General features: G+C 46.4%; 1 protein-coding gene across 1 annotated transcript in view; it reads right to left on the reverse strand.

The window, feature by feature from the left end:
- Positions 1 to 11,882, reverse strand: part of LOC124042645 (CUB and sushi domain-containing protein 1-like) — an 842,040-nt gene that overhangs the window by 381,037 nt on the left and 449,121 nt on the right. The window contains 2 exon segments of the mRNA XM_046360721.1: positions 9,705 to 9,840; positions 10,857 to 11,047. Of these exon segments, the coding sequence (XP_046216677.1) occupies positions 9,705 to 9,840; positions 10,857 to 11,047 (327 nt within the window).

An 11,882-nucleotide genomic window follows, 5' to 3' on the forward strand; every position in this document is an offset into this window, starting at 1 on the left:
GATTGGGTGGGTGAGGGGGGGGATTAGATTGGGTGGGTGGGGGGGGTTAGATTGGTTGGGTGGGGGGGGGTTAGATTGGTTGGGTGGGGGTTGGATTGGGTGGGTGGGGGGATTAGATTGGTTGGGTGGGGGTTAGATTGGGTGGGTGGGGGTTAGATTGGGTGGGTGGGGGTTAGATTGGTTGGGTGGGGGTTGGATTGGGTGGGTGGGGGGATTAGATTGGGTGGGCGGGGGGTTAGATTGGGTGGGTGGGGGTTAGATTGGGTGGGTGGAGGGTTTGTAATAGTTTTGGGGAGTTGCAGAGATGGGACTGTACCTGCCAATTGGATATCACGAAATAGGGAGAAAAATATGTAAAAGTACCAAAAAATGTCACATTTAAAAATAATAATTACATCTCCAATCAAAACCACCTCTACACCATCTACACTCCACACACACACACACACACACACACACACACACACACACACACACACACACACACACACACACACACACACACACACACACACACACACACACACACACACACACACACACACACACACACACACACACACACACACACACACACACACACACACACACACACACACACACACACAAACACACACACACACACTATCCACACTCCACAAACACCATCCACACTCCACACACACCATCCACACAGCACAGGGGTGACATGTTGTCGGTTGCTGAATTCCTCTTCATTATTCTCTGCATCCTGATTGGACTGGGAACATCATCCATCACCATCATCTTATTTATTAAACCACCAACAATCACCGCCATTCACACGCATACAAGCACACGCACACCACCAACAATCTCCTCCGTATAGTTTGGCAGGCTGCTTAATTAACATGACTGATGGAATGAGTCCTGCCCTAAACCCCGCCCCCCAAAAAACAGGTTTGCCTGTGAGAGGAGACATGCTGCTCGGAGAGAACTAGCTGTCGGCTTCAATTAACAGGTCTTGACGTTCATTCACAACATTGTGTCTTTATTTTTCATATTCGCTAATTAATACATTTAACGTCCGCGTGTTTCCCAAATCGCAGGATTCGGCGATCATTATATCTCACGGCATCTAGACACAGTCAATAAGACAGTGTTGAAATAGGTTGTGTCCCAAACGGCACCCTGTTCACTACGTAGTGCCCTACGTAGTGCCCTATTCACTATACAGTGCCCTATTCACTATGTAGTGCCCTATTCACTATGTAGTGCCCTACGTAGTGCCCTATTCACTACGTAGTGCCCTATTCACTATGTAGTGCCCTATTCACTATGTAGTGCCCTACGTAGTGCCCTATTCACTACGTAGTGCCCTATTCACTATGTAGTGCCCTACGTAGTGCCCTATTCACTATACAGTGCCCTATTCACTATACAGTGCCCTATTCACTATACAGTGCCCTATTCACTATACAGTGCCCTATTCACTATACAGTGCCCTATTCACTATACAGTGCCCTATTCACTATACAGTGCCCTATTCACTATACAGTGCCCTATTCACTATGTAGTGCCCTACGTAGTGCCCTATTCACTATACAGTGCCCTATTCACTATACAGTGCCCTATTCACTATACAGTGCCCTATTCACTATGTAGTGACCTATTCACTATACAGTGCCCTATTCACTATGTAGTGACCTATTCACTATACAGTGCCCTATTCACTATGTAGTGTTCAATTCACTATGTAGTGCCCTACGTAGTGCCCTATTCACTATACAGTGCCCTATTCACTATACAGTGCCCTATTCACTATGTAGTACCCTATTCACTATGTAGTGCCCTATTCACTATACAGTGCCCTATTCACTATACAGTGCCCTATTCACTATGTAGTGCCCTACGTAGTGCCCTATTCACTATACAGTGCCCTATTCACTATACAGTGCCCTATTCACTATACAGTGCCCTATTCACTATACAGTGCCCTATTCACTATACAGTGCCCTATTCACTATGTAGTGCCCTACGTAGTTCCCTATTCACTATACAGTGCCCTATTCACTATACAGTGCCCTATTCACTATACAGTGCCCTATTCACTATGTATTGCCCTATTCACTATGTATTGCCCTATTCACTATACAGTGCCCTATTCACTATGTATTGCCCTATTCACTATGTAGTGACCTATTCACTATACAGTGCCCTATTCACTATGTAGTGACCTATTCACTATACAGTGCCCTATTCACTATGTAGTGTTCAATTCACTATGTAGTGCCCTACGTAGTGCCCTATTCACTATACAGTGCCCTATTCACTATACAGTGCCCTATTCACTATGTAGTACCCTATTCACTATGTAGTGCCCTATTCACTATGTAGTGCCCTACGTAGTGCCCTATTCACTACGTAGTGCCCTATTCACTATACAGTGCCCTATTCACTATACAGTGCCCTATTCACTATGTAGTGCCCTATTCACTATGTGTAGTGCCCTATTCACTATGTAGTGCCCTATTCACTATGTAGTGCCCTATTCACTATGTAGTGCCCTACTCACTATGTAGTTCCCTATTCACTATGTAGTGTGCTATTCACTATGTAGTTCCCTATTCACTATGTAGTGCCTTATTCACTATGCAGTGTCCTATTCACTATGCAGTGTCCTATTCAATATGCAGTGTCCTATTCACTATGTAGTACACTATTCACTTTGTAGTGCCCTATTCACTATGTAGATCCCTATTCACTATGTAGTGCCCTATTCACTATGTAGTACCCTATTCACAATGTAGTACCCTATTCACTATGTAGTGCCCTATTCACTATGAGTGCCCTATTCACTATGTAGTGCCCTATTCACTATGTAGTGCCCTATTCACTATGTAGTGCCCTACTCACTATGTAGTTCCCTATTCACTATGTAGTGTGCTATTCACTATGTAGTTCCCTATTCACTATGTAGTGCCTTATTCACTATGCAGTGTCCTATTCACTATGCAGTGTCCTATTCAATATGCAGTGTCCTATTCACTATGTAGTACACTATTCACTTTGTAGTGCCCTATTCACTATGTAGTACCCTATTCACTATGTAGTTCCCTATTCACTATGTAGTGCCCTATTCAATATGTAGTGTCCTATTCACTATGTAGTACCCTATTCACTTTGTAGTGCCCTATTCACTATGTAGTGCCTTTTTCAATATGTTGTCCCCTATTCACTTTGTAGTGCCCTAATCACTATGTAGTGCCCTATTCAATATGTTGTCCCCTATTCCCTATGTAGTGCCCTATTCACTATGTAGTGACGTATTCACTATACAGTGCCCTATTCACTATGTAGTGTTCAATTCACTATGTAGTTCCCTATTCACTATGTAGTGCCTTATTCACTATGCAGTGTCCTATTCACTATGCAGTGTCCTATTCAATATGTAGTGTCCTATTCACTATGTAGTACCCTATTCACTTTGTAGTGCCCTATTCACTATGTAGTACCCTACTATATTATTATTATGTTTATTCTTGGGCCTCTATAACTATATCTATTGTTTTTCTTTTATTTTTGTTGTTGTGTGATTTGGATTAATCCCTTCTACCAAACGGAACCCCACTAATCTCCTGACGGAACGCAAGAGGTGGCTAATAACAGACCTCCATGCTATGCTAGCTTGCTACCGATGTCCTGGCTAGCTGTCTAAATCGCCGTGACCCCCAACCAACCTCTCCACTCACTGGACCCTTTTGATCACTCGACTAAGGATGCCTCTCCTTAATGTCAATATGTCTTGTCCATTGCTTTTCTGGTTAGTGTTTATTGGCTTATTTCACTGTAGAGCCTCTAGTCCTGCTCACTATACCTTATCCAACTTATTAGTTCCACCACCCACACATGCAATGACATCTCCTGGTTTCAATGATGTTTCTAGAGACAATATCTCTCTCTTCATCACTCAATACCTAGGTTTACCTCCACTGTATTCACATCCTACCATACCTTTGTCTGTACATTATACCTTGATGCTATTTTAATCGCCCCCAGAAACCTCCTTTTACTCTCTGTTCCAGACGTTCTAGACGACCAATTCTTATTGCTTTTAGCCGCACCCTTATTCTTCTCCTCCTATGTTCCTCTGGCGATGTAGAGGTGAATCCAGGCCCTGCAGTGCCTAGCTCCACTCCCACTCCCCAGGCGCTCTCTTTTGATGACTTCTGTAACCGTAATAGCCTTGGTTTCATGCATGTTAACATTAGAAGCCTCTTCCCTAAGTTTGTTCTATTCACTGCTTTAGCACACTCTGCCAACCCAGATGTTCTAGCTGTGTCTGAATCCTGGCTTAGGAAGACCACCAAAAAATCTGAAATTTTAATTCCAAACTACAACATTTTCAGACAAGATAGAACTGCCAAAGGGGGCGGTGTTGCAATCTACTGCAAAGATAGCCTGCAGAGTTCTGTCCTACTATCCAGGTCTGTACCCAAACAATTTGAACTTCTACTTTTAAAAATCCACCTCTCTAAAAACAAGTCTCTCACCGTTGCCGCCTGCTATAGACCACCCTCTGCCCCTAGCTGTGCTCTGGACACCATATGTGAACTGATTGCCCCCCCATCTATCTTCAGAGCTCGTGCTGCTAGGCGACCTAAACTGGAACATGCTTAACACCCCAGCCATCCTACAATCTAAACTTGATGCCCTCAATCTCACACAAATTATCAATGAACCTACCAGGCACCCTCATAGATATCATCCTAACCAACTTCCCCTCTAAATACACCTCTGCTGTCTTCAACCAAGATCTCAGCGATCACTGCCTCATTGCTGCATCCGTAATGGGTCAGCGGTCAAACGACCTCCACTCATCACTGTAAAACGCTCCCTGAAACACTTCAGCGAGCAGGCCTTTCTAATCGACCTGGCCGGGGTATCCTGGAAGGATATTGATCTCATCCCGTCAGTAGAGGATGCCTGGATATTTTTTTTAAATGCCTTCCTAACCATCTTAAATAAACATGCCCCATTCAAGAAATTTAGAACCAGGAACAGATATAGGTTCCCTTGGTTCTCCCCAGACCTGACTGCCCTTAACCAACACAAAAACATCCTATGGTGTTCTGCATTAGCATCAAACAGCCCCCGTGATATGCAGCTGTTCAGGGAAGCTAGAAACTGTTATTTTATTTTTATTTTTTTATTTTACCTTTATTTAACCAGGCAAATCAGTTAAGAACAAATTCTTATTTTCAATGACAGCCTAGAAACAGTGGGTTAACTGCCTGTTCAGGGGCAGAACGACAGATTTGTACCTTGTCAGCTCAGGGATTTGAACTTGCAACCATTCGATTACTAGTCCAACGCTCTAACCACTAGGCTACCCTGGTTAGACTGTTATACACAGGCAGTTAGAAAAGCCAAGGCTAGCTTTTTCAAGCAGAAATTTGCTTCCTGCAACACTTAATCAAAAAAGTTCTGGGACACTGTAAAATCCATGGAGAATAAGAACACCTCCTCCAAGCTGCCCACTGCACTGAAGATAGGAAACACTGTCACCACTGATAAATCCACCATAATTGAGAATTTCAATAAGCATTTTTCTACGGCTGGCCATGCTTTCCACATGGCTACTCCTACCCCGGTCAACAGCACTGCACCCCCAACAGCAACTCGCCCAAGCCTTCCCCATTTCTCCTTCTCCCAAATCCATTCAGCTGATGTTCTGAAAGAGCTGAAAAATCTGGACCCCTACAAATCAGCCGGGCTAGACAATCTGGACCCTTTCTTTCTAAAATTATCTGCCGAAATTGTTGCCACCCCTATTACTAGCCTGTTCAACCTCTCTTTCGTGTCGTCTGAGATTCCCAAAGATTGGAAAGCAGCTGCAGTCATCCCCCTCTTCAAAGGGGGGGACACTCTTGACCCAAACTGCTACAGACCTATATCTATCCTACCATGCATTTCTAAGGTCTTCGAAAGCCAAGTCAACAAACAGATTACCGACCATTTCGAATCTCACCATACCTTCTCTGCTATGCAATCTGGTTTCAGAGCTGGTCATGGGTGCACTTCAGCCACGCTCAAGGTTCTAAACGATATCTTAACCGCCATCGATAAGAAACATTACTGTGCAGCCGTGTTCATTGATCTGGCCAAGGCTTTCGACAATACCCAACAACACCCAACAACACCCAACAATACCCAACAATACCCACAATACCCAACAATACCCACAATACCCAACAACACCCAACAACACCCAACAATACCCAACAATACCCAACAATACCCACAATACCCAACAATACCCACAATACCCAACAATACCCACAATACCCACAATACCCAACAATACCCAACAATACCCAACAATACCCACAATACCCAACAATACCCACAATACCCACAATACCCAACAATACCCACAATACCCAACAATACCCACAATATCCACAATACCCATCAATACCAACAATACCCACAATACTCACAATACCCACAATACCCACAAAACCCAACAAAACCATAAAATACCAACAATACCCAACAATACCCACAATACCCAACTCTAAGTCTATATTAGAGCAGCTGAGAACAGAACGGAGCACAGCCAGTCATGTCTGTGGGAAGACAATTTAATGAGGATGGGACGATGTCTGAGTTTTCGAAAATGCAGGTTTTGTCTAGCTTTGTATCCCAGGTCTAGCTCTGTTGAAAGGGAATGGAAATAGGAGACGAGGAGAGACTGAAGGAAGGGTGCCGTTGGGGAGAAGAACAACAACACTCTGAGAGACAGACAGAGGATCTGACATAGAGGACTTCATAGTGCTATCTCCTTAACAAGTCACACACACACACACACACACACACGCACACACACACACACACACACACACACACACACACACACACACACACACACACACACACACACACACACACACACACACACACACACACACACACACACACACACACACACACACACACACACACACACACACACACACACACACACACACACACACACACACACACACACACAACACACAACACACACACACACACACACACACACAACACACAACACACAACACACAACACACAACACACTACACATACACACACACACACAACACACAACACACAACACACAACACACAACACATACACACACACACACAACACACAACACACACACACAGGCGGACAAAAAAATACAAGAGCTGTGTTCGAATAACATACTCACATACTGTATACGACAAACTTAATTGGTGTATATTACATACTGTTGGTTCCATTTAGTATACTGTCAATGAACAGTTTCCTTTCAGTTGAGCGTACTGGCTCTTCGCCTGTCTACCCGGAAGTTGATGCTGTTGCTATGCTACCTCTTACTAGCTAGTTAGCATAACAAATTACTAGTTAGACATTTTACAATTTCGGGTGTGTTCTTCAAGTCAATCTGGAGTGCCAGAGTGCCAGAGTGCCAGTGCCAGTGCCAGAGTGCCAGTGTGCCAGAGTGCCAGAGTGCCAGTGTGCCAGAGTGCCAGAGTGCCAGTGTGCCAGAGTGCCAGAGTGCCAGAGTGCCAGTGTGCCAGAGTGCCAGAGTGCCAGAGTGCCAGTGTACCAGAGTGCCAGAGTGCCAGTGTACCAGAGTGCCAGAGTGCCAGAGTGCCAGAGTGCCAGTGTGCCAGAGTGCCAGAGTACCAGAGTACCAGTGTGCCAGAGTACCAGAGTGCCAGTGTGCCAGTGTGCCAGAGTACCAGAGTACCAGAGTGCCAGTGTGCCAGAGTACCAGAGTGCCAGAGTGCCAGAGTGCCAGAGTGCCAGAGTACCAGAGTACCAGAGTTCCAGAGTGCCAGTGTGCCAGAGTACCAGAGTGCCAGAGTGCCAGTGTGCCAGTGTGCCAGTGTGCCAGAGTACCAGAGTGCCAGTGTGCCAGTGTGCCAGAGTACCAGAGTGCCAGTGTGCCAGTGTGCCAGTGTGCCAGAGTACCAGAGTGCCAGTGTGCCAGAGTACCAGAGTCCCAGAGAATGTTGGCTAGCTTGCTCAAGACACAAATGAGACCACTCTGACCACAATTTTTGGCCAACGTTTACTGACATGTGTTGAGTGCTCATAAATTCATTATTCTGCACTCTGGTACATTCAGAAGAGAGTGCTCTGAAATCGGAGTCGATAGCCAGAGCGAATTTACAAAAGCACCAGAATGTCCATAGAGACGCACAATAATAATAATCAAGTCAATAAACGTTGTGTAGTTAGTTCGATAGCCTACAGTTAATATACTGGCAAGTTTGATGTATAAGTAGCCAACTAACATTAGGTAGCTAGCTAGCAACATACTGCTGTAATGATATGCTATGTTGTTCGTAAGGACAGCGTAGCTAACAAATTGTCAGCCAACATGTAAGGTAACTTACTTTAAACAGTTGTTACTTTATTACATTGGTCAACATTTTCTTAACTTTTCTTGTCATAATTAGTTAAAGCAATGAATTTTGCCACGCCCATTTCCTGAAGAATTGCATTATTGTCCCTAAAGTATGGAAATAATGTCCTCTGCATATATACTTCCTTTTTTTGTTGAGAATTTAGTATGACATCCGGCAACTATGACCAATAAGCGAACTATATACTCAATTCACGTCACAAATAGTGCGGTTAATGTGAGTATTCAAAAACAGCTAAGAGCTCTATGACAAAACATAGACAAAAAGTACTTCCCTGATAGACAATGTGGTGCTATTTTAACTATAAATACATCACAGTAGTATCATTCCTCCTCCGGTCGCCCACCCCTCCATATCACACACAGACCGCCCCTCCATATCACACACAGACCGCCCCTCCATATCACACACAGACCGCCCCTCCATATCACACACAGACCGCCCCTCCATATCACACACAGACCGCCCCCTCCATATCACACACAGACCGCCCCTCCATATCACACACAGACCGCCCCTCCATATCACACACAGACCGCCCCTCCATATCACACACAGACCGCCCCTCCATATCACACACAGACCGCCCCTCCATATCACACACAGACCGCCCCTCCATATCACACACAGACCGCCCCTCCATATCACACACAGACCGCCCCTCCATATCACACACAGCCCCCCTCCATATCACACACAGACCGCCCCTCCATATCACACACAGACCGCCCCTCCATATCACACACAGACCGCCCTCCATATCACACACAGACCGCCCCTCCATATCACACACAGACCGCCCCTCCATATCACACACAGACCGCCCCTCCATATCACACACAGACCGCCCCTCCATATCACACACAGACCGCCCCTCCATATCACACACAGACCGCCCCTCCATATCACACACAGACCGCCCCTCCATATCACACACAGACCGCCCCTCCATATCACACACAGACCGCCCCTCCATATCACACACAGACCGCCCCTCCATGTCACACACAGACCGCCCCTCCATATCACACACAGACCGCCCCTCCATATCACACACAGACCGCCCCTCCATATCACACACAGACCGCCCCTCCATATCACACACAGACCGCCCCTCCATATCACACACACAGACCGCCCCTCCATATCACACACAGATGTTGAACCCCTCCATATCACACACAGACCGCCCCTCCATATCACACACAGACCGCCCCTCCATATCACACACAGACCGCCCCTCCATATCACACACAGACCGCCCCTCCACCCACTTACTGGTGAAGGTGATGTTGAACCCTCGTTCTGTGTAGGTGTGGTCAGTCAGGAACTCTAGGCGTGCCACGTGGGCACTGGTGGTGATGGGAGCTGGCAGCACGTCACCAGAGAAAGTACCCAGGATGGGAGACTCAGCCTAGGGTAGAGAGAGGCTACCTGCCCCCTCTAACCACTAGAGAGAGAGAGAGAGAGAGAGAGAGAGAGAGAGAGAGAGAGAGAGAGAGAGAGACAGAGACAGAGAGAGAGACAGAGACAGAGACAGAGAGAGAGAGAGAGAGAGAGAGAGAGAGAGAGAGAGAGAGAGAGAGATGAAGGGAGAGAGAGAACCTTTATTAAACCAGGATAGTCAGTTAAGAACACATTCTTATTTTCAATGACAGCCTAGGAACAGTGGGTTAACTGCCTTGTTCAGGGGCAGAACGACATAGTTTTACTTTATCAGCTCAGGGATTCAATCTTGCAACCAATGTCCTAACCACTAGGCTACCTGCCCCCTCTAACCACTAGGCTACCTGCCCCCCTCTAACCACTAGGCTACCTGCCCCCCTCTAACCACTAGGCTACCTGCCCCCTCTAACCACTAGGCTACCTGCCCCCTCTAACCACTAGACTACCTGCCCCCCTAACCACTTACCCCCTCTAACCACTAGGCTACCTGCCCCCCCTCTAACCACTAGGCTACCTGCCCCCTCTAACCACTACCTGCCCCCTCTAACCACTAGGCTACCTGCCCCCCTTTAACCACTAGCTACCTGAGGCTACCTGCCCCCCTCTAACCACTAGGCTACCTGCCCCCTCTAACCACTAGGCTACCTGCCCCTCTAAACACCTACCTGCCCCCTCTAACCACTAGGCTACCTGCCCCCTCTAAACACTAGGCTACCTGCCCCCCCCCTCTAACCACTAGGCTACATGCCTTCCCCCTCTAACCACTAAGTTACCTGCCCCCTCTAACCACTAGACTACCTGCCGCCCCCTCTAACCACTAGACTACCTGCCTTCCCCCTCTAAACACTAGGCTACCTGCCCCCTCTAACCACTAGGCTACCTGCCGCCCCCCTCTAACCACTAGGCTACCTGCCTCCCTCTAACCACTAGGCTACCTGAATGCTCTGAATGATTAATCGACTGATCGATCGATCGATACCTTACCTTGCCACCGTCTTTGACACTGAGGAAGTCAAACTGCTTCTCCATGCTGAGGTCATTGAAGGCCAGGTTAATCCTACTCTCTGGCTTGGTGATGATGAGCCACACACAGTGCATATTGTTTCCATATTCCTGGGGGTAGTTTGGGGACAGCAGCACCCCAGAGGGGGTTGTGAAGTTGAAGAAGCATGAGACTGGAGGAAGGGAGCCCCCTCTAAGCGGGATGCCCCCCTCTAAACACTAGGCTACCTGCCCCCTCTAACCACTAGGGGGGTATGAAAAGAGAGAGAGAGTTAGATCAAATCAAATTGAATTCGTCACACAACAGACAGGTGTAGACCTTACAGTGAAATACTTTCTTACGAGCCCTGAACCAACAATGCAGTAAAAAAATATATATAATATGGATAAGAATAAGACATAAAAGTAACAAGTAATTAAAGAGCAGCAGTAAAATAACAATATGGAGGCTATATACAGGAGGTACCGATACAGAGTGAATGTGGAGGCTATATACAGGAGGTACCGATACAGAGTGAATGTGGAGGCTATATACAGGGTGTTACGGTACAGAGTCAATGTGGAGGCTATATACAGGAGGTACCGATACAGAGTCAATGTGGAGGCTATATACAGGAGGTACCGATACAGAGTCAATGTGGAGGCTATATACAGGGTTTTACGGTACAGAGTCAATGTGGAGGCTATATACAGGGTATTACGGTACAGAGTCAATGTGGAGACTATATACAGGGTGTTACGGTACAGAGTCAATGTGGAGGCTATATACAGGGTATTACGGTACAGAGTCAATGTGGAGGCTATATACAGGGTGTTACGGTACAGAGTCAATGTGGAGGCTATATACAGGGTGTTACGGTACAGAGTCAATGTGGAGGCTATATACAGGGTATTACGGTACAGAGTCAATGTGGAGGCTATATACAGGGTGTTACGGTACAGAGTCAATGTGGAGGCTATATACAGGGTGTTACGGTACAGAGTCAATGTGGAGGCTATATACAGGGT

The sequence above is a fragment of the Oncorhynchus gorbuscha genome, linkage group LG09, assembly GCF_021184085.1.
Source record: "Oncorhynchus gorbuscha isolate QuinsamMale2020 ecotype Even-year linkage group LG09, OgorEven_v1.0, whole genome shotgun sequence".
Taxonomy (NCBI): Eukaryota; Metazoa; Chordata; class Actinopteri; order Salmoniformes; family Salmonidae; genus Oncorhynchus; species Oncorhynchus gorbuscha.